This window comes from Chiroxiphia lanceolata, chromosome 5, assembly GCF_009829145.1.
Source record: "Chiroxiphia lanceolata isolate bChiLan1 chromosome 5, bChiLan1.pri, whole genome shotgun sequence".
Classification (NCBI taxonomy): domain Eukaryota; kingdom Metazoa; phylum Chordata; class Aves; order Passeriformes; family Pipridae; genus Chiroxiphia; species Chiroxiphia lanceolata.
Genome location: NC_045641.1, coordinates 62,922,136 through 62,944,793, shown reverse-complemented (window position 1 = coordinate 62,944,793; position 22,658 = coordinate 62,922,136). Strand labels below are relative to the sequence as shown.

At 49.3% G+C, this 22,658-nt stretch overlaps 1 protein-coding gene across 5 annotated transcripts in view; it reads left to right on the top strand.

The window, feature by feature from the left end:
* ADA2 (adenosine deaminase 2) overlaps positions 1-22,658 on the top strand; it is a 54,364-nt gene that overhangs the window by 19,982 nt on the left and 11,724 nt on the right. For 3 of the 5 annotated variants that reach the window (XR_004357080.1, XM_032687780.1, XM_032687777.1), the window contains 3 exons: positions 10,356-10,681; positions 13,030-13,255; positions 20,075-20,285. Coding sequence is in view for 4 of the 5 variants with exons in the window: in XM_032687777.1 (XP_032543668.1) it covers positions 10,356-10,681; positions 13,030-13,255; positions 20,075-20,285 (763 nt within the window). In the remaining variant the exon portion in view is untranslated. Of the gene's footprint in view, positions 1-9,136; positions 9,296-10,355; positions 10,682-13,029; positions 13,256-20,074; positions 20,286-22,658 lie in introns of those variants that run through there. The other 2 variants (XM_032687778.1, XM_032687779.1) reach the window with 2 other exon arrangements.

The window sequence follows — 22,658 nt, the reverse complement described above, 5'->3', positions numbered from 1 at the left end:
CCCTGGGGTGGCTGTGCATGGGATTTGGAGGGGGATATGTTGGAGGTGGGGAGCAGGTGGCACAGTGCTGAGCTGCTCAGCTGTCATGGGGCTGCAGAGAGACGGACGCAGCTGGGCGAGGGAAGGAAAGAGCTCAAGGTCTGGCAGCCTTTCTGCTTTACAGGTCTGTGGCCGGCACAGAGGCAGCAGAGAGTGATCCAGCTGGGATGCAGGGCCCTCATGACCCCTCGAGGGGCTGTGCTGTGAAACACCCTCACAAGGGTGAGATGTGCACGCACGGGGTCCGTGACAGCCTCACCCCAAGGCCCGTGCTGCTTTGTGCTGGGGCCAGTACCCTGGCAGCAGCCCCTGCTGCGTGCCAGCAGGAGCCTTGGCAGTGCTCTCTGGGGCATACATTTATATCTGCTCATGCAAATAACCTGGAAGTGTCCCCCGGAGTGGGACAGCTGGTCCCCGGCAGCGCTTTTGGGAGCATTCTTTATGTGCCCATGTAAGTACCCTGGCAATCTCTTTTAGGGCTCGCCAGCAGGGGCCCTGGCAGAGGCCAGGAGGCAGTGTCTTGCTGGCTGAAGCCATGCCAGCTGAAGCTTTCCAAAAGCAAAGCTTTCTTCTGCCCCAAACAAAGAGCCAATGTGGCTGGCGTCATTGATTTGTTTCGTGACTTGCTGCTTTTAACACGGCAGGAAAAGGCCAAGAGGAGTTTTAATTTGTCCAAATGGTTTCAGACAAGGTTAATACAACTCATCGATAAATGACACTTTTCATTAAGTTTTAATTACCATGTCATTTCAACAGGCTGGACATGCCCTGCCTCCTCAGCATAGTCAGTGGCGTTTGTTGTTTTTTTCTTTAAGGTGCGCTTCCTTGAGCTTCAGTGATTAATTTCCATTGTGGACCTGGGAGCTGACAGGCTGCCGGAGAGCCCGACTGCCTCAGAGAATTCCCCTGGGCCCCCATCCCCACGCTGGCAACTACAGCTTTACATCCATGTGGTGATGGGTGAGGCATGCTGGGCTGACACAGTGGCAGGAGGAGGTGGGCCAGCAGTTTCAGAGGCATTAAGATGCCTACAAACTAAAATGCCATTGTTGGATCTTCTTTCTTCATGCTAATGGAGGTTCTCCCTTCCAACAAACTGCAGCCTGGCTGTGTCTCAGTGCCTGTGGCACAGCCCTCTATGCCTTTTATAAAGCATGATTTCTTTCAGGCTTGATTTCTTCAAGTAGGGCCTTGCTGGAGAGAAGCTGGAAGCAGAGTTTAGACTAAAATCTTTGAACCCAGCACACCGCTGTACCTTGATACACCGTAGTCTTGGTCCAGAAAGGGTGCTGGGGGATGCTAGCCCCCTCTTCTCCTCAGGGGCTAGTGAGGATAGCACAAATCCTCAGGGACCAGTGAGGATGGCATGATGCTGAGCAGTTGATTTTTCCTGTCATCACTTAGAGGTGGGTTCTAAACACCCGAGAGAGATGCAGACAGGATCTGGTTCAGGTCCAACTCAAAACAGGGTGAATAAACAGAAACTACCAGAATTGCTGGAGTCAGAAGTTCAGTTTGGCTGATAGTTTTCCCTCTCCAGAATGAAAACATGAATATTGTTTTAGCTTAAGAAGGTCTGTGCGTGCCCATAGTACCCCTGAGGCAGGATTCCCTCCTATGCACTGCACTGATTTCTGTCCCCAGCACTGTTTCAAAATTTTGCTAAAATGGCTATTTTTACATGGTTTACAATTCCCCTATTCACTCCCTTTTTTAACAGCAACTTCCCACATTCCTTTCCGTGTGATCAAGATCAATTATAAGAGTAGAGAACTTCACTGCTGCAGAAAGCATAGAGGTGCCTGGTAAGGACCTTTTACTTTAAAATGCCCACTGCTGTTACCATAGGCATTTGAGGAGCTGTGGTGCTTCAGCCTGGAGATTGGCAGCAGATTACAGTCATCTCTTGCATCTACACCTGCCTTCAGAAGGCTCACACAGCATGGTGTCTAGTGTCAGGACTTTGAGTAAGTCCCCTGGGGGTTTGGCTCCCTGGGCTCAGGGCTGACTTAGATAATCACACAAGTGTCTGATGTTGAAGAGAGCTCTTCAAAAAAGCTCTGCTAAAAAGGCCTGGTGAGGGCCTGTCCTGCTGTTCACTAGCTGAGGCTCTTGCTCCCCAGCTGGGCTACCTTGCAGCTGTGTTGCAGTTATGCCTGTGCCATGTACCCTGTTTATATGGACCTTGCCCTGTGGACTTCAGTCCCTGAGTTGACCTTGGATCTGTCTCGTCACCATGGACTTGCCTGGCAGTCACTGGACTGTCGGCTGAACCTGATTCCCATCACCAGACCTGCTCTGTTCTTCTTGGTTAGGTATTGTGGGGCTGTGCCTCTGCCAATGTGGTCACTGCCTTCTGTCACCCTCCGCTCACCTTCCTCCATGGAGCAGCCAGCCCTCGCTGCTTCCTCCCAGCTGACGCGCTGACTGATGCCTGTATCCCTGATGTGTCTTGGGATTTTGCCTTGGCTGTCACCAACAGAGTGAAACCGCAGCGGGAAACAGTCTGCAGAGGACATATCGATCAGACAGAACATAAAGGAAGAAGCTCTCATGTATTATAATGCAAAGCAGGGATGGGCAGCAGCATTCCTGCACGTATGTGCCACGTGCCAAAATCTTACTGTGTGCTTCAGTCGAGAGGGCTGTTTCTCAAACTGAGGAAGGCCATGGGAAAGGTGAGTTTTAGGCAGATGGTGATAATGGCTCTCCAGGGCTCCTAACGTGTCACTCTGGATGGGGCTTTGCTAGGTGTGGATTGGGATCCTATGGGAGCTGGAAGGGATGGTTCCAACAGCTGTGCTTCCACCCACAGCTGATGGCTATACAGTGAACCTTGTGGCAGCACACTCAGGGCCATTCTCAGTGAGGTTCAAGAGCCAAGGCTTGCTCACCGGTGGTTGAAAGAAGGTGGTCTTGAGCTATCTGTTCCCAAGGTGGGCTGAGAACTGGTTGTATTCTCGTGAATACCAAAAGACATGGGCTGTTTGTCTCAAAAACCCTACAAGCCTCCTTAAAGCCTCCGTCTGTGCCTCACTTTGTGAGCTCAGTGATCACATTGCAGCTTGTTGCTGAAGGTCTTGCAAAAGTGCCACTGAACTGTGTGTTTCAAGCCTTTCTGGTCGGCCAGTTTTGGGTGGGTGCACTGAGGACCTTGCTGCTTGCTGTGGTGATGCAGGGAGTGCTGTAGTGCTTTGGTGAAAGAGCACCTCTTGGGGCAAGGCAGTGATTTAGCTGAAGGTAAGACTGTACCTGCAGGATAAGGTTGGGAGGTGCCAGGGGACAAGAGGCACAGTGCTTTGGGCTGGGCTGAAATGCCTCTGAAGAACAGGATGAACAAGTCTAGGCGTGCCAGAAGTGCCCTGAGCTTTGTCTGTAATGATCCCAAGTGGCTGGGCTCTGCTGTTGAGCGTGTACCCTGGGCAGGTGGCTGGTGTTGTGATGAGCACTTTTCACCTTGCTTTAAGCTCTGTTGCTCAGGTGTTGCTACAGCTGATAGCAATATAAATCCCCACAGAGCCTAGCTCTGCCTAGGGAGCTGGGTAGTGCTTGGGGGAATGATGTTTTGCTGGCAGTGCTACTAGTGCTGACTGGCTTGAAGCCAGTGTCTGCATTTGTGGTATGGTATATGGAGGTACCTGCAAAGGGAATGATGTAGAAGCATTGTTTTAACATCTCAAGGCTTTTAATAAAGTTTGGAGGTTTGCCTAGACAGGATGAAGCTTGGCTACAAGACAGGCACTTTTGGGCAGTCAGATTTTAACTCAAATGCTCCTCACTACTGTTAACTTTGTATTATAAACCCATTCCAAATGCTGACTTGCTTGCCTTGTGCACAAATGGAAAAGAAATCATACAGAGTGGGCTGATTTCTGAGCAGCTGAAGGTTGGGTGTAGCTGCCAATGTGGTCCCCAGCCTTTGCTATCCTCTCTTCCAAAGTACTTCTGGAGCCTTAGAGTATAAGACAGAGCCATAGCTTTGGGATGCAGTGTAGCATATGTGTCTTCTGGTGGGACTTCTATGAGAGTCCAGGGTGAGAGAGAGTGAGAGAGAAACATGGTGCTTTGCCACTGCAGGGCCTTGTGCTTCTTACTGATTGGGCTTGAAGTCTTTGTGATGGTGGAGCAACGTGAGTGATGTAGATACACAGAAATGGAGAGCCAGTGAGATGGGGAGGTGGTTGACATGGAGACAAGGGATGTGCTGGCAGAGGTCACAGGGAATCTCACAGCTGCAGTGACCATGGATGAACTCAAATCCTCTGTTCCAATGTGGGATGGACTCCAGGGGCAGAAGTGGGAGGATTAAGTCAGAGATGTGGTTGGCTTTAGGTTCTAGTTGGGAAAGTCACGTGGGTGGAATAGAAGGATGGGAGTGGGAAGGATGTTTAGGTGAAATATAGCTTTTAGGAAAAGGAATTTTGCCCCGCTTTTTATACTAGGGCCAACCCCCACCTGACACACTGATCCCTGGGAGTCACCACAGCCTACTGATGGATAGATACCATGGCTCAGGCAGGAAACCTGATATGAGTAATGCAAAAAGCAAGAAAACACTTCCCACAGTGACACTGGGCTTCTTTCTTCCCCAGAGTCATCCCCTAGGGAAAGTCAGTCAAGTACACTTGCTAATATTTCAGGATATTTTGGTTGCCTAGTTTGCTCTCATATTTGCCTCTGTAGGTAGGAGAGGGAGAGGGTCTGCTATTAGTCTCTGGGAACCTTTGCACAGAAACCTTGGTGACAGCCTGGGACCTGTCCTGGATGGTGCTGAGCCTCTTTCCCAAATACCCAAGGCTCTCAGCTCCTGCCCTGGAGCCCTTGGCAGCCTGCTGTTTGCTCCCAAAGCAACGGGGTGCTCATACACACCAGCTTGCTTTGTTTTGTACTTCCTCTTCCCAGACCTGCGGTGTGTGGTAACAGCAGCAGGGAATTGGGATGGGCACGGGTGGAGGATTTTGGAGGAAATGGTGCAGTTTCACTTATTTATTTGCATGCTAAGCTCAGCAGAGCAGCAACAGCTTGGTGTGTGTGCTGGCTGCTGCACTCCTCTTGTTGGAGCTTGGAGTTGTTTGGCTCCCAGAGCTCTGAGACTGCTCTTGTGAGCAAGATTTAAATTTCTGCAGGTGTGCTGGAAATAGTCCAATCACCTCGTCTTAGTTGCTGGTCAGAGGAATTCATGGCTATTTTATTTGGAAGCCTTGCAATGATTACAAATCAATGACTCCACTCCTGGAGTGATTCATCATTAACCGTGGTGTTTAGTTCTTTCCCTGGTTCTCTCCAACAGCAGCTCCTGTTCTTGTAGCATCTCAAGTGTCTTATTCATTTTAAATCATTGGATAGCTATGGCTGTAGCTGAGGAGTGGAAGGACAGATGCACTGAGACATGGTTGTGCAGCTAAGGGGAGGGAGGGTTTAGAAAGGGGGATGGAGCACCTTGAGGGTGAGCAGAGCTTGGCTGTAGACTGGGGAGCAATGCTGCCAACAACACCCAGGGCAGACCAGCGTCCTCTCTGCTCCAGGGCTCTCACTGATGTCCCTGCTGGGCTGGGCAATGGCCCATATTTTTGCCTGGCTGGGCACAAAGTGGGGTGGAAAGAAATAAAAACACCAACCTGTGCCCAGTTAGACAAAAGCAGGGGGTTTTTAGCAGTTCAGTGGGGAGGTTTTAATCATCCCAAGCATCCCAGGACAGGCTATTCTTAATAATAATTTATAACACTTAGCACCTTTATGTGTTCTAAACATTTTGCAGGCGTTAACCGGGGACTGGCACTATGGTCTCACCCAGGCCCAGCAGAAGGGCAGAAACTCTCCACAGCTTACCCTCATTCACCTGTACACCTGCTCCCCTATGGCTGTATTCCAGCCCCTTGTCCTACCTCATGGTTTTCCTCTCCAATCTGAACTATGTCCCTTATGCAGACTTACTGTCAAATAGCAGCCATCCAGCCACTGTCCAGGGGACCGTGGCTATTTCACGGGCAGATACAGCAAATAATCACTGAAGCTAGGCAGGGAATTGGTCCCACATCACAAATGAGGCAGCTGGCACGGATAGAATAGATAACTGGTGAGCTGGGAACATGTTTCCCAGCTCCAGCCTTCTCTTCCCAGCCTCTCAGTGATATTTCCAGGGCACAGCTTAGACTTCAGCATGTCCAGAGAGGCAGGGAAGCTAAAAGACATCCCGCCCCTCCATACTCTCAGAAATGCTCCTTGGTTTGGATCTGGCTTATGCAAGATGGGTTGCCCACACAGGAAGCACAGCCAGGATTGCATCACAGCCTCAGGACCAGCCTCTGCTGGATTTGTTATCACTGTAGCCTTTGCTATCACCTACACACACTGCCAGGCTTTAATCTGGGGCTGGGATCTGCAGCAGCACACAGCAAGGTGACCCTGCTCGCAGAGGCTGCAGCTGAAAGGTGGACTTTGCAGGATGCTGTAAAGCACTGTGTGAGATGCTGAGCTGAAAGACGAAGTGAAAAACACAGATCCACAAGCCTAATGCTGCTGCTGCCCCTGTGGTCCTTCCCCCTTCCTGCACTCCCACAGTTGCTTGTGCTTCCCTTTGCACTGCTGCTGCAAGGGACTGAACAGTGGGAGCAGGCACCCAGCTGGGGCCGCAGCAGGGAAGATGCAGGAAGGAGAGGTGGGAAAACATTCTGGAGTTGACTGTATCTGTCACCTCCTAGAAGCTTGAAAGGTTTGAGAGAAACTGGTCTGCATATGGAACTGAAACCGAACCAAGGGGAATTCACTGAGAGCATTAAGTGCTGGCCACCAGCTATTTAAAGCTTCCCATGCATCTGACATGCAGCTGGGCATAAAGGACGGGTATGCCTGCAGCTCGCACTGACACACCCTTGGCAGCTTTAAACTGGGCTTTGGAACACTGCCAGGTACAGCTGCAGCAGCTGGGAGGTCAGCGTGGGCTAGAAACCACCCAGGAAACCAGGGAATAGCTGGGCTACTCGATGAAAGAGAGGGCATGATTGGTGCCCCTATCAGCCCTAGCTAAACAGCACGTGGGACCAGAGCCAGGGAGTTCCAGGTTATTTCAGGAGCCAGCTAAGACTGGACAGGAACTGCAATCACAGTCTTGTGGAGAGACACACAGGACTATTGCACAACCTCCAGATGGGCTACCCACTTCTCATCAAGAATTCAAACTAGCTGAGAGATGCATTGGTGTGGAAATGACCCCTATAACATTCCTTGTTAGTCCTTCAGACAGGGCAAGTCTTCCTATACCATGCCTCCATTCCCCGGGAGGTCTGAAACCAGGGCTGTGAATGCCTGTAGGCACTAGAGGAACTCAGGTCCTCCCACAGGCTCCTGGCTGGTGGCATCCATACCCTGGCTTGGGTTGTCCTGTTCTCCCTCCTTCCACCCTCCATGTCCACACCGATCCTGCCTGAAAGAAGCTGTGGTCTTATTTCACCATGAATTCTATTTTCAGAGCATGTACCACATTTTAATAGGGAGCAAAGCATCTCAAACACCTTCTTATTTCCTAGCACAACCCTCACAACATCTGTACAGCACTCTCCTGGCAATGCCTGTGACTGCTTATGTGAAAAAGTCCCATTAAAGAAGTGTTTTAGCACTGGACTTCGGTTTTGTTTTTCAAACTCTATTTGACAGGATGAACCGGTTGCTGCAAATCTCAGAGGCCCTCTGGCAGGCATTTCCAAGACTCCTGCCTGGCTGTAAGCTATTTGAGATCCTTCACACAGCATTTTAACCCCCCTCAATGCTCCGCATTGGGAACCTGTCTCTAGTGCCTGATTGCGCACTGCAGAGACAGTTTTTTAACTGCTTAGGCTGAATTTGGTTTTATGAAACTAATGCCAGGCTTTACTACTACGAGATAATTAGAGCAATTCCCTTTCTTCACTTATATTGCTCCCTTGAGTTATTTGCAGGCAGAATGCTTGTCCTTACTGAACCATCCCTTTTCACTCCACGCACTTTCCTCCTCATCCTTGGGTTGCTTTCATCAACTAATAGTTGCTGCTGAGAATATTTGGGTCATTTTTCCACGCCTTTGATCTCCCTTTGGGAGCAGGATCATCTACAGACACAAGAAATACCCCGTCCTGCTGAGGAGCAGGCAAAGGGGCACTCTGGCCATGCTGCCCTGGCCAGGGCTTGGAGAGTATTGCAGATCCCTGGCTTATCCCTGCATGGATCCTGGGATCCATCTTGATGACAGCAAAGAGTAAAGGGACCAGGAGAGGAGGAAAAGTTGGCAGGTGTCCAGCTAGGTTATTCAGAGTGGGCTGTCCACTCTGCTTTCAGTCTGTTTCAGTATTGCTAGATAACAAAATATAACATATTATTGACCAGATTCCACTTTCTCTGCCTCAAAAACCATCTTCGCGACTGCTGTGGGTTGTTTTCAACAGCTTTTGGCTTACAAGAGCTTTCTCTTTTTTTTATTAAAATTTAAAATCGTTAAAATTTTGATTAAATTAAACCAAACAGACTTTGTTCTCCACTGGAAGCTGTTTATGTAACATCTGTTTTAAATAAGTTTAAAACTCAGTCCATTCAACTGCGCAAAATAAAATGCTGAAATTACTATATCTGTTGGGGTTTTTTTCTTTTGTTTTGTTTGTTTTGGTTTGGGGTTTTTTTTGGTTGGTTGGTTTTTTGTTAGTTTGTTTATTTGTTTTAAATCAGACTGTTCCCCCTCCACCTGACTTGCTTCCCAGGCTCCAGTTTAGTCCTGTGTGCCCGATGCAGTCCAGGGGCATCCTGCTGGATTGACATCTGCCTGATCCACACAGCTGGCAAAGACCGGGCAAAATCGTTTAAAACTAATTGTACAAATTGCTGCTGGATAAAAAAAGCATTAGTAAGCAGAATTTGCAGTGTTTTTGTTGGCGTTAAACGCACCGTGCTCTGTATCAGATCAGATAGCCGAACTTATGTGTGTTCCTGGGACAGTCTGAGCAGGGCTCCCTTCAGCCGCCGGTCCGGGCACCCGCGTCCCGCTTTCTCATCACCTCCCCTGCCTCCTCCTCCTCTTTATATATTCATGAGGCAGCACGGCCGGGGATAAATGAAAGCCGAGCGAGCCGGGGCGGCAGCACAGGAAGAGGAACTGTGAGCGCCGGCACGGATCCTGCCTCCTTATCTTTGCCGGGACAGTGCCGGCTTGCTGGAGAGAGAACTGTTCCCTGCTCTCTCGGGCGGCAGCTGGATGAGCTCTGGATGCGAGGAGGAGGCAAGCTAACAGTAAGTGAGTCAGTCTCACCAGGGATAAGATAACACCTTTTTTAGGATGTTTCTCTTTCTAAGTTCAGAGCCAGGCCTGATGTGAAGCTGCATCCACACCCCCCCCCCCCCGTCCCTTTCCAGCTGATTGCTCCCCCAGCACGCCTTCATCTCGTGGGATCCACTGCTGGGGCCAAAGGTATCCTTGTGGGCCCACAGGTGGAGGAGAGCCTGGAAGCAGAAAACATGTGCACATGCAGGGACTTTCTGTGTAATTCACAGGGGACCATTTCAAAATGTTGAGCCCTTCTCCAGCCTGTTTTGCTCTGGAGAGACTGGCGTGGAGGGCCACTAAAGCCTGGTGTTGAAGGATTATGTTGCAGTTGTGCTTTTCTGGGGAAGGGCAGAGCTCTCAGACTTCACATGTGCCTGTCTCCTATGATCTCTTACTACTCCCATGGTCTAACTTCCATCCTCTTTCTTCTGGGATTGCAAAGAGACACATCTCTATCACTGCAGAGGAACCTATGGGGTTTTCTGCCCATAAATAACCCCTCTGAGAGCTGGATTGTACTGAAAGGGTACAACAAGGTCTTTTCTTGACTGTAGGGAATCAGGATCTGATTAGCTCAAGCCAAAGCCAAAAGCACCTCAAGTCCTATGGCCCCTGCTTCTGCTACTGGGACACTATCAGCACAGCTAGGGCTTCATCACCAGCACCCTTTATTCAGACAGGGCTCTATCCCAGCTTGCAAGCAGAGTCCTGACCCCACCAATCCCCCATTCCAGGGCTAGACCTTTGCCATGTTGCAGGTCTGTGTGATGTGCTGCCAGTCTGACCCAAGATTCAATATCTGCTCTTCACGCTCCCCACAGTCTTGCTGTGTGCAATCAGCATCATGGAGAATGTGCTAATGCACAGTCCTAAATACAGGGGACAGTGGTACCAGGTGCTTCCCCTCAGTACTGAGCATCCAGTTGGCCCATCCTGCAGATGTTATGTAACAACCTCATATCCCAAGGGCTCATTGCTCAGATGTCACTTCTCACCTCTGCTAATGCTTCAATCTTTTCCCCCTGCCTAGGTGCCACTCTAAGATGAAGCCCTCAGCTGGACAAGGTGTAAGGCTGGCATACCTCCTCCTGAGTTTGGCTCCTCTCTGCCTTCCCACCCCGCTCTGGAAGGACCGGGACTCCCTAATGCAGGAGGAGAAAGCCCGACAGACAGGGGGCAACTTGGTGCTGAGTAGGCAGGAAGAACAGCTCAGTGCAAAGCTTGTAAACCTCAAGAAGAAGGAAGTTGCAACAGCCACAACCGCGGGACAGTTTCCTCCAAGCATGCACTTCTTCCAGGCCAAAAGCCTCATTGATCAGAGCGTGATGTTCAGCATCTTAAAGCGCATGCCTAAAGGTAGGCTTGGCCTAAGGATTGCTCATCTTACCCATCCTTGTCTCACCTTCTGCTTTCTGTGGCTGAGCCAGGGCAAAGCATGAGGTGTGTGAGGCAATCTTATGAGAGCTGTAAGTCGTGCTCCCCGGGTTCCAGGAAAAGCTCTGCCTCTGAGCTCAGGGACAGGGCAGGGGGAAAGAGGAAGAGGGGGATGGATTGGATGAATACACATTTCCAGGAATTGTGGCATTTGGTTTAACTTACAATATGGATCCTTCAGCCTTTCAAGAGTGAAGAAAGGGCAGAGGAAGCACAGACAACAAGACATAACATCCACATTTGCTCAGCATGTTCCAGCCAGGGCCTTTCTTTTTCCCACATACACATTTCACAGATGTGCTACCAACCTTGACTTATTCCACAGCTTAGCCAAAAGTGCTGTATCTCCCAAAAAGACTTTCTGAGGGTGGTTCTGCAGCAGACGTGGACATCTACAGGAAAGTCGGGGGCACTAGAGGAGGAAGGGGCTACCTCCAGCACTCCAAGTTTCTTTGCTTGTTGTATACAAATCAAAGCCTGAGTACTTCCAGCACTTAAAGTAGGCTTGTAAAAGGAAGAGAGAGCAACTTTTTACATAGGTGGATAGTGACAGGACAAGGGGGAACAGTATTCAACTAGAAGAGCAGAGATTTAGATGTTAGAAAAAAAGTCTTTACTCAGAGGGTAGTGAGGCACTGGAACAGCTTGCCCAGAGAGTTGTGAATGCCCCATTGCTGGAAGTGTTCAAGGCCAGGTTGGATGGGGCCTTAAGCAACCTTCACCACTTCTCCCTCCCAGTTTCTGCTGTGGGATGCAGATCCCTGTCTTGCAGCATCCTAATCTATTACTGCAAATGATTACTATGCCAGAAATGTTATTATCCCTTCATTGCCAAATTGAACACTAGAAGGAATTTAAAAGTACCCCTCCTCTTCACCTCCAGTGGAGTATCACTGATACCAAGTTGGAACCAAAACAAATAGTTAACACTTTTCAACACAGGAGATGTTAAAATGGGTTCTTGGAATCTTTGCAAGAGCCATAAGGTTTTAGGGCCAAGAATGACATCGTTGTAGCTGTTTGAGTAGGATCTAATCTTGATAAGAGCCCCTGGGAGTTCCTGTTGTTTCAAGCACTATGGTCAGTTCTGCTGCTGCTCACATAGGAAAGAAGGTGACATTGCCAGCGAGAGGAGGGTCAGATCTAGACAGCTGCAGCATGGCCAGTCTGTCACACTGGCTCTGCTGACAGCAGCAACCACAGTTCCTGAGCATCTTAACAGCCAGTCCCTCTGTCTGCACTGGGAGGTTATGCACATTACAGTCTATATTAGATTAGTCCACTGTAAATTTTAGTCTTGAACTTTGTCTAATGCCAAATATGTACCAGTCTCCTGTCTTGTTCTTGCTATTCATGTTCTCCCTTTACCCCCAAGGCCATCAAAGCTATTCTGACTATGAGGTCTCCCCTAGACTAATAAAACACATATCTAAGACTTCAGCTCTCACAGTATCTTCCCTTTACAAAGGTGAAGTTTAGTTCAAGCAGCAATGGCCTAAGGAGTCTCTGCAAAAGGAGAGATTTCAGCCCAATGAAACGATGAGGAAGGTGAGCATACAGATGATGCCTCCTGTGCCAGGAAGACTGGCAGTTGCCAGCAAACTGCACAATAACAGAGTGTCCCAGAGGCCCTTTGTGTTGGCCAGCAGCAGCTGTACAATATAAGTGAGTATGCTTTTGGTAAGGCATAGCAGTAGATTGTACTTCTGCATCTGAGTGCAATTCCCCAGTGTATCATGGCTTGGGATTTTGGTGTATGCCAGAGTTTCAGAGAGCTGAAAGAAGAGTCACAGACTGGCTGCAAAAATTGAAGCTGGGATTCAAACAGCTTAGATACAGAGCTTTGCCTCAGGTGTACCAGACAGCCAGCATGCCTTGTAAACTGCTGCCTACTGTGTGAGTTCCTCTTTAAATCAGTGGGGCCTGAGCCAGCTCACAGCAAAGTCTGTCTGAAAGACCTTTAATAACTCGGAGCATTTTCCATCCCAGTGGAGAAGCAGAGCTCCCTATTGATTTCCCCCCTCCCTGTGCTCCCAGGGAGTTGTCACGCTCTGCCTGCCCAGTGTTTGATGTGGAGGGGGCCACATCCCCTAGCCCGGGGGAGGCAGAGCAGCCGCGCAGTCTTTGCTGGGAGAGGTCACTCACAGCCATCTAGAAGCTTTTCCAGATGCCCCCGGATGAGCAAACTCAAACTATTATCACATCAAACCTCAGTTCCTTCTTCTCAGCTGCCTTAACTCATTATTAGGACGTACTTGTCCTCCCACCAGGTGCTGTCTTACACCTGCACGACTACGCCATGCTGAGTGTGGACTGGCTGGTGTACAATGCCTCCTACCTCCCCGACTGCTACATCTGCTTCACCCACATGGGCACCGTCCGATTTCGCTTTTCCAAGCCGCATCCTCCTCACCCACTGCCAGCCCAGTGCTCCCAGTGGGTTTTACTGGAGACTTACCGGAAACAGCTGCACAACGTGACCCAGTTTGACAGCAGGTGAGTGAAGAGGGGGTTGCAAACCTGCTGGTACTCTATGGCAGCACTGTGTAGCCAGCAGGACTATTTTGGTCCAATTGTCCCATTCGCTTGCTGCTCTGGAAGCGTGGAACTCCATTTAGGACTGCTTACATAGAAAATGCAAATAGTGATATAAGAGATTGAAGGCTACAGCACTAAGTGTACCACAGTTAGAGACCATAAAAACTGAAGTTTTCTGTGCACGCTCACTCTGACATGCTGAGGACAGTGGTTTAAGTAGATTTGTGTGACCTGCCCCCACCTTTCCTCAGCACCCAGGCTGGATGTGCTCCCGGCGTGGGACAGGGCTGCACGGTGCTTCATCCAGTGAGGTACCCAACAAATGGATGAGGAAAGCCAGGTAGCTGATGAACAGGCTCTCCCCAACAGCAGAAAAGGCATTTGTAAAGTCATTGCCTTGATTTGGAGTGAGAAGTTGGGCAAACTACTTATGTTAATTACTGCACTAGCAAAAAACCCCAAAAGCAGCCCAAAATAAAACCCAACCCAACCTCCCCCTCCACACACCAACCTTGTTTTCTGTAGGCTGTCTTTGAAACCCCACTGGCACCCACCACCCTGAAGCATGAGGCACTCATTCCCAACAGGACCCTCACTCAGGCAGCAGGAGCTGTGACTCACCATCCTGCCCTCAGACAAGGGGTTGGTCTCAGCCTGGGCACTGCCTGAGCCAACAAACCCCATCAGGACCTCTGCCTGGTGGCACTCTTCCCTCCTCAACATCCTTCTGCTAACAGAGCTTCTCCCCTTACAGGCAAGGCCTCCTATAGCTGTCCAGGAGCTCACACCTCAGATGGCTCCCCAGAGCATCACTCACCCTCTCGTAAAATTTTCCTTCCCTGCAGGCATCTCCTGCCTTAACTGCTGGCAGTCTATTATCAGTACACAAGGCATTAGCTGGCTGCTCAGCAGTCACCTACCATCTAATCACTTACAGGTGGCTGGGAATAGCCTGGCTCCCCCTCCCACTGAATCATATCTGCCCATCCAGGGGCCATTGATCCCTGGACAAAGCCCTGCCTAAAAGGCCAGGAGGAAGCATACAGTTCTTCGTGGAATAGGGTGGGGGCTGGAGAGAGCACACTAAATAATGCATGAAGTCAGACACTGAGCGATGAGGACAAAGGAAAATATTGAGTAGACATCCATTCAGAGGGCACTGCTGTCCGTGGCACTCCCGGGGCTGGGGTCTGCTAGAAAAAAATAGTATGGGATGTCATGTGATGAAAGAGTATCGCCATGCCAACACACAAGGAGAGGCTGGATTAAGGTGACACAGATGACCCTAATTACAGCATTTCCTAAGTGAAACTTGGTATGGTTTACTGTAGTGCCTCCCTCTTTAGGGAGGTTTTTTGCTCTTAAATAGAGACCTTTTAACTCTTAGGGAGCTGGTGTCCCCTCCACATGGAAGCTGTCTGGGCTTTGTTCCCTACAGATCTGGAAAGGAGGTCAGGTTGGAAAGCTGAGGAGCTGCCAGACTTTTGGCATGATATTGCCTTCCCTTCTCAACAACAGCAAGGGGCAGGGCAGAGGAATCTGACTCTCCAGACTATCACCCACTCTTCCTCTCTTACAGAGGTACAGAAGGGAAGCAGAAAGTAATGCCAGACCCCCGACTCTTGACCTTGTATATCCTGAGGCTCAATTGCCCTGACATGTCATGGACAAAATAAGATCTGGTGAGAAGTCACTTATCTACGTCCTCCAAAGAGAAAACTGGTTCCCCATTAGCTCCCTTCCATTTCTACAGGGAATGATGAGGAGGGAAAGATGACAACACCAGCTCTTTTCAACCCCACCAGGAGACCCATAAATAATGTGCAAGAGATTGGATTTTGAAACAGCTTCACTTCCTTAGAGCCCAAGCAATTGCACTGGGTATTTAGAACTGTCTCAGGAGCAACCCTTAGTTGTATTTGTTTTCAGTTGTATTTCCGTCTCTGTCTGGTTGAGGCTTGAGGCCCAGGCATCCTATGCACCTAGGAGACTGGAGCTGTGTATTATTTGGTTACCTCTGTTCCTGTTTGGAAACATGGCTTGTTTTCAGAGGCAGTATTACCACATTCCTCTTCTTTTGTGTTAGTTGTCTGTCTAGTAGTCACAAGTCAGAGCAGGACTTCAATGTGTCAGGTACACACAGGGACACGAGACAGACCCTGCTGAAAGGGTCTCCCCAAATGTGGAAGAGAAACTGAGGCAGAGACCAATTAAGTGATTTTCCTCAGCAAACACGTGCCAGAGCAAGTACAGCTTTGGATCCCTCACATCCTGGGTGCTCACTTATTCATTTGAGTAGGTTGTCCTTCATTTCTTGCCCTTCTGTGCTCATCACCCCAAAATCACAGAGGAGTCATTGCGCATAATGTGCAAACACACGGACAAGAGCCACATTGAGGCACTTCCCCTCCTATTTTCATCTAATCCCTGGGTACTAGTCTAGGGGTTAGGAATGTTTTTGGCCGTCTGGAAATAGGTCTCTAGCCAGGAATAGGCCCCAATCTGTTCTGCTTCTCAGTTTCTGGAAACTCTCCCAGTCTCTTGAACATGTGCATCCCAGGCTACCTCTTTCCTGCGCTCCTCTTTGCCCTTGAGCACTGACAAGCTGAGAGAAAGCAGATGTCAGAGGAAAGAACGGATGGACAGTTGGGTGGTTTCAAGGAAGTGTCAAGGGAATATGGCAGCAGGGAAAGGCTCTCGTGCAAGACAGAGTGGATCAGCAAATGTGAAGGGAATAATGGAAATGTTTTTGAGAAGCTGCACCTCCTTCATCTTCCAGCATTCCTTGACCTGGAAGGGGTGGGAGAAAGAGGTATCTGCATTACATTTTTGCTGTTTGTGTTTTTAGGGACATATACATTTGTGTGTGTGTGTGTGTGTTTTGGAAGGAAGTGTTATTGCTTGTTTCCCTCAAAAGAAGGTCTAATCATTCCTATTCAAAACACACACGTCTCATGGGCCAAGACCCTGGAGTATTGTGTTACTGGTAAGCTTCCAAAAGGATGCTATTAGGAGAGTCAGGAGACCGTGGGCCAGGAGACAGTGAAAGGAAGGGAATTTTGCTTTGAGACTTAAAAGAAAAAAAAACAATCCTTACTTATTTTATCCTCAGTCCTTTATGATAGAGGAGAATGTAATTTTTTTTCCCCTCAAGATGCAGCATAATGGCTACCATCTCTAAAGAAAGAGCATGCCCCTAGATATTTAGGGAAACAGCACTGACATTCCAGATATCTGTAAAATACCACCGCACACCCCCCGCCGGCAGCCCGAGGATTAAGGCTGTGCCCGGCAGCGCAGCTCCGCCGGCCCAGCGGAGCTCTCCATCACCAGGATGAAGTCATCTGTGAGGGAGCCGACACCGCGGCTGAGGCTGCGGGGACAACTCCCCTGGGCACCAGCGGCTGCCCAGACCACCATCACCTTCCCCTCCATGTCCTCTGACTGCCTTATCTCACAGAAAAATAGGGCAGTGTGTGCATTATGAGGGGGAAAAAAAAAAAAAAGAGAGAATAAAAATCCGCTACAGAAACAAAGCACTCCACTCCCTCTACAAGTCTCCCCTTGGGGAGAAGAAGAGGGGATGAGAGAGCAAGAGAAAGCAAACGAACCACATGTGACAGATGTTAGTCACACTATTTAATGCACCACTGGAAGACATTTAGATACTACAGTGAGGAGAGGGGCATAATTACCCATCAAGAATAGAAAAAGAAGCAGGAAAAGGAATCCCTTTAAAAACAAGGCAACAACACCATTCGCTCCTTGCATTCTATAGCACAAGAAAGGAAAACTGGGGGAAAAAACAGGAAAAGAGAAAGCAAACCCATAGCTGAAAATAAATAATCCATAGCTGGTCATTTTAGCTGTGCCCCTTTGGGCATATCCATTGCAATAGCATTGTTTGGTGCATATATGACATGACATGGAAGGCTATTTGTAGTCTGCACCTGACCACTGGCAAAGGCCCACTCCAGAAAAGAAGGAAAAGATACATTTATGAAGTTTTACTTCATCTGCATGAGCTACTGATGGCAAAAGCCCCTGAACCCTTAGGAGATTATCTAGTTATCAGGGATGGATAACTATTATGCAATAAATCTTCAACAGTTGTAGGGATCAATAATCAGTCTCAAAGGGAAGGGGATTATAAAGAAAAGTACAGTTTGATTTATGTGCCTTTAGGAGCAGGGTGGTATGGGGATTTATTGCTGTTTCTAGCCCAAGAGCACAGGCTAAGTAAACAAGCACAAGTTTGTACAGCTAGATTTAAAGGCAGGGAGCGGAGCCCTGCACTCACTCGTTGCTGGAGGAGCCGAGTTCTCACAGGACAAGGGGAGAAAGTGGTGGGAGCCCGACTAACCGCCCATCCTTATCTGAAAGGAAGCTGCACGGAGTGGCGAGAACGGGCTTGCACGGCCTTTTGATCCACGGGGAGGTTTTTCCCTCAGTGCTTGCAGGGCTGGTGGGAACAGCCCCACTCGGCTCTCGGCTCCAGGCAGGTGCTCTCTGCTGGCGTGCGGAGCTGGAGGGGAGCTGCCCTTCAGCCAGGAGGGAAGTGGAAAAGTCTCTTTTCCCCAGCTCTTCCCAAACGAAACCTCCTCTCCCCTCCCTGACGAGCGGCAGCACACCCTTTCTGCCGGTGGCTGGCCTCCACTGCAGCTCAGGCAGCTGGATCAGCGCCTCCAAGATGCTCCTGGCTCCTGCATTCCTGGTTTCTAGGGTGATGCTTCGGTGTCTCCCACTGCTGCATGCTCCCCGCTGCCCACCCCTTCCATGGTCCAGCTCAGTCTCCTCTGGTTGCATGGATTACTGAACAGTAGCTGGGGTTGCCCAGTGTCCTGTGATAATGGCACCAAAGCCCCTATTGTAATGCATGGGAAGGCAGAGCCGAAGTTGCTGTGGAAACCTTAACTCTGAATTTTCCTGACTGTTGAGCATTTAAAATCTCATCCTTAACAGAGTACGAGCATCTCTTTATGAACAGTTTTGCTTCTAAAATTGTTCCTGGCAAAGAAATTAACAGAGTGAGGAGGAAAGGAAACTGCAGCCCCTGGAAGAGCACCCTTAGAGAGTGAAAGAGCAGACAAATCCTGGGGGAATGGGCTCTGTTTTATGGGCATGATGGAGGGACTCCAAAGGCATATCTCTGTCCAGGATGTCTTAGTTTATGAGTTTGGACCAGATCACATTTTACATCTGTAGTGGGGGGTGGTGCTAATACAGAAGCGTCCTGGATGAAGATAATAAGACCACAAATCAAACCCACACCTCCCATATAACAGAGCAGAACACTGCATGAGGACAGAGGCCAAGACATCAAACACAGAACATTATTAAAGATCAGTAGCTGTTATTGAGGGGAAACAATATACTGGGATGAAAGCTGAAGCATGGCTGAAGGTATTTCTATCTGAACCTGCTTAGCCCCTGACACGAGATAAGCTCCAGGCCTGGCCTGGCTGGTGAGCCCACCCACCTGCAAGCAAACAGCTCTACAGTTTGCTGCAATGCCTTCCATTTTTCCACTCAGGAATGAAGCTAATCACCTCTATACTGCCATTTGGACTTTGCCCTGAGAAATTTATTATGAACTCCTCTTCAGGTGACCACCAGCTGTTGCCAGAGGCAAGGCTTCAGGTGGGATGAAGGCTATCAGCTTGTCAGAGGATGGTGTTGTGGCACAGATGCTCACTCTGTCCTAAATGCAAGCTGTCACCCACAATTAGATAATCTTGCAATTACTGGCTCCCTTAAACTCTGCTTGATAACACTGCCCACCATCTCTCTGGATTTCTGAAGGAAGTTTATATGCCAGCTTGAGTTTATGGAGGAAACAGTGGGAGTTTCCATCCCACTAAGGAAAAGCCAGGACCTTCTTGTCAGCTGTTTCCCTGAAGAAGGTATCAGCAAGGCAGGCAAGCAGGGTGTCAGGGTTGGTCCACTGGTGGGGGAAAATGATTTGTAATTCACAGGTTTTTTCCCCCTGCTTTTTTTAGATGGCATATTTTGAGAATATGAAGGTATCAGGACAACTTATGGGCTCAATAAGCAGGTTGGTGGTGGCCCAGTACATGGCACCTCCTGGAAACTCAGTCTGCCTTTAGGTGGTGAACAGAGGGCCAAGTGTCATAACATTTTACATGCACTGAAGGTGCTTGGGGGAATGTATTGTCTGCAGGAGTAATGTACTTGCCTACTTTGGGAGTAAGGATACCCCTGGGCAGCAGAGTGCAATTCTTGTGATATAAAAGCACCATATTTGCTTTTGTAACCCTATTACTCCGATTTTGTCCTTGAAAAAGGGAGGGGCAGGTTTTGAACACCTTGTTTTTACCCTGCTTACAGCTCAACACGTCTTGTATGACTTCTGTACCAGCCATTAGAACAGTAAATACAGGTGGCAGAAAAATGACCTGAATGCTTTCTAGTTGCACCAGTTGCTGTTACAACTGTTGTACTGCAGTGCCAACAGGCTCTGAGTTAGATTTTGGGCCCCTGTTGTGGCAGGAATGGCTTTGCACATTCTCTTGGTCCTGCCCAGGGAACACGTGCCTCCTTCAGCACAGCCACTGCCCTGCTGCTCCCCAGAGCATGAGAGAGGGAGAGTGTCATGTGCACAAAGCTTGGTCTCTGACAACAAAAGTCACACCTATCCTGGAGGAATCTATTTCCTCCTGTACCCAACGCTCAGCTGCCAGCTGGTGGCTTTTTGCATGCTGAAAGTCAGTTGTCCTGTTTGTTCTCCTCATTCTTTCTCTTTTCCCTTCTCTACAGCTTGCTGAGAAACCTGACCCTGGTGACAGATGCCCCTGAGCAGGCCTACCCTTCTCAGGCTTTCATTTGGAAAAGATTTGAAGAAGTCTTTCTCATTGCCTCTGGCCTTATCTGCTATGCACCTGTGTTCAAGGCCTATTTCTACCAGGGGCTGCTGGAGCTCTATGAAGATAACGTGCAGTATGTCGAGATAAGAGCTATCCTGCCTGCAGTACGTATTTTTTGGCCTCTCTAGTATTCTTTTAAATCCTTATTTCTCCATAACTTTTCTCAAGCCCTATCTTGAATTTAGTTTTTGGATGTTTGCATACCTGCCCTTCTAAGGATGCTAGAAAACCTGGATCATATTCAAAGGTCTTTGTTGGAGATTTGCATAGGCAAGGGCTTGAAAGTGAGACATGCTTTGTTCTTAATGGCTAAGGGAGATACCTACTGTGGCATCAGCACAAAACTGCATTGTACAGTCTGACTGGGAGCTGTGTCAAAATCTTGCTTATTGGGAAGATGTATCTCAGCTTTGTCTGCACTAGAATCACCTGTTCTATGGCAGCTATTCTCCAAAAATTTCCCGTCTTGCATAGAGACTCAATCTGGGATAGTTATGTTATTTTAAATCCTCAGCTTATTTCAGAATGACTTCTCTGAATAGGTTCAATAAATTGGCAAAGCACTGTCTTGCACAGTTTGCAGACAACCTAAAATTTTGGCTATGTATTTGAAGCATGAACTGCTCCTTTCATTGCCCCTAACACTAAAATCTGCTGGAAATGGTTTAGGCCGTTCTCCCTGTGTGTCACCCAGAGCTGGTCAGAATGTCCTACAAAGCCACTCTGCCTTCCCAAGCACCAGCAGACCACACCACTGTTCCCACTTTCCCAGTGAAAATTTTGACTCTGCAGGCACACCTTTCCCATACAATCCTCCAGCCCAGCTCCAAGAGGGGTAGCATGGAGTTGGGAGTTCTGTCAGAGGGGAAAATGCCTTACCAAAGCAAACAAATCAGGGCTGCTGCTCCTCATTACACCACCTACCTCCATGTTCTTCACTGTCCATTACAACAGGAATGAAGATGGCTGTACAAGGTTCATCCAGAAGCATCTGAAGGACCAGGAGGTGGTGGTGGGTTGTGCATGGGAATGCAGGTATCAGTTTTCTGCTGGTGCCATGGCATCCAGTGGATTCAGTAGCCACGTTGATGTCCTGCTGGTGGCTTAACTCCTGAATGTGCCTGCCAGCATCTTCCATAAATCCCTACCCTTGCATGCAATGGCTGGGGGGTTCCAGCCAGCTGCAGATAAATGTCTGTGCCCCAGCAACCACATCTGCTGTTGGGCAGGCCTCCACAGCCACCCCCACCAGTGCACAGGCAGGTGCTGTGACAAATTTGGAGGCTGATCTGGCTTTGTCCCAACAGCTGGGGAGCAGGGCTGCTGACCCTGCCCTGTTGAGGCTTGGGCTGGCCCCATAGCAAGACAGGGCTCAGTGTCAGGGCTTCAGGCTGCCACTCAGTTGTGTCTGAGATGAGAAGGGTGTTTTGAAAAGGTCAAAAAAAAAAAAAAAGGAGGAGGAGAAGACCACAAAGCTTACGTGTATCTTACTTTGCTGAGGGTTGTCATAAGGCAGTTGCTCTGAACTCAGTCACCATCTGTCTTCGGGGTACCTCAAAAGAGAAAATAACAGCAATGTCAAAATTCCTGTGCTGTGAGACAGCGCGAGCACTGGCATCCCCCCAGGTCACACATGTTTCTGGGCCAAGAGAATCTGCGTGGGCCTGACTGGAAAATACCCTGCCTTTACCATCAGCCCTTAGACACGGTTGTAAAGGCTTTTGAAGGGAGGCTTGGCAGGGAAGATTTGCTTCCCATCCAGCTCCTAATGCTGGCTGCCGACATGGGAGCCTCCAGAGCCCCGGGGCTTGCTCACACCCAGGAGCTCGGTGTGCTGTGAGGTACAGGCAGGCTGCCTGCAGCCCTAGTACCACAGTGAGGGATGCCAGGAGCTGCAACCACCCTGGACTGGAGGGCAGCATGGGCAGGGAAGGTACAACCGGGCTGAAGCTGGGATGAGAGGGAAGGGAAACACTTTGCTGTTTTAGTCAAGGTGAGCAGGCTGTGACAGGAATAACAAGATGCTCGTGTGGCTGGAGATCCTCTACAAGGCTTGGACAACAGCACTGACACTGCAAAACCTCTCCTTGCAGCAAAGCCTGCCAGAAGCGGCCCCTGAAGAAAAGTAAATGAACGCTGGGATTAAGTGTGAAACGGCAAACATTGTGGAAAAGCCCCCCAAGCCCAGCTGTGTTTGCAGATTCAGCTGTGTAAAGTCTCACATTCCCATGGGCTGCAGCTGGGGAAGAGTTCCCTCTGAGCATCTGCAGCTGCCCCACGGCTGCTGGTGCCTACAAGGGGGTCAGCACAGTGCGGGGGCTTAGTGAGGCTCATCACTGCAAGAGGCAGCATCAGGCAGAAGTAAAATGGTGGAGAGGAGCAGCTGAGAGGTGAAGGAAAAGGGTGAAAGAGAAAAGAATGGTGAGAAGAAAACTGAGGGATTCAGCCACTGTTGAGTGAACAACTCCAGGCAGGGC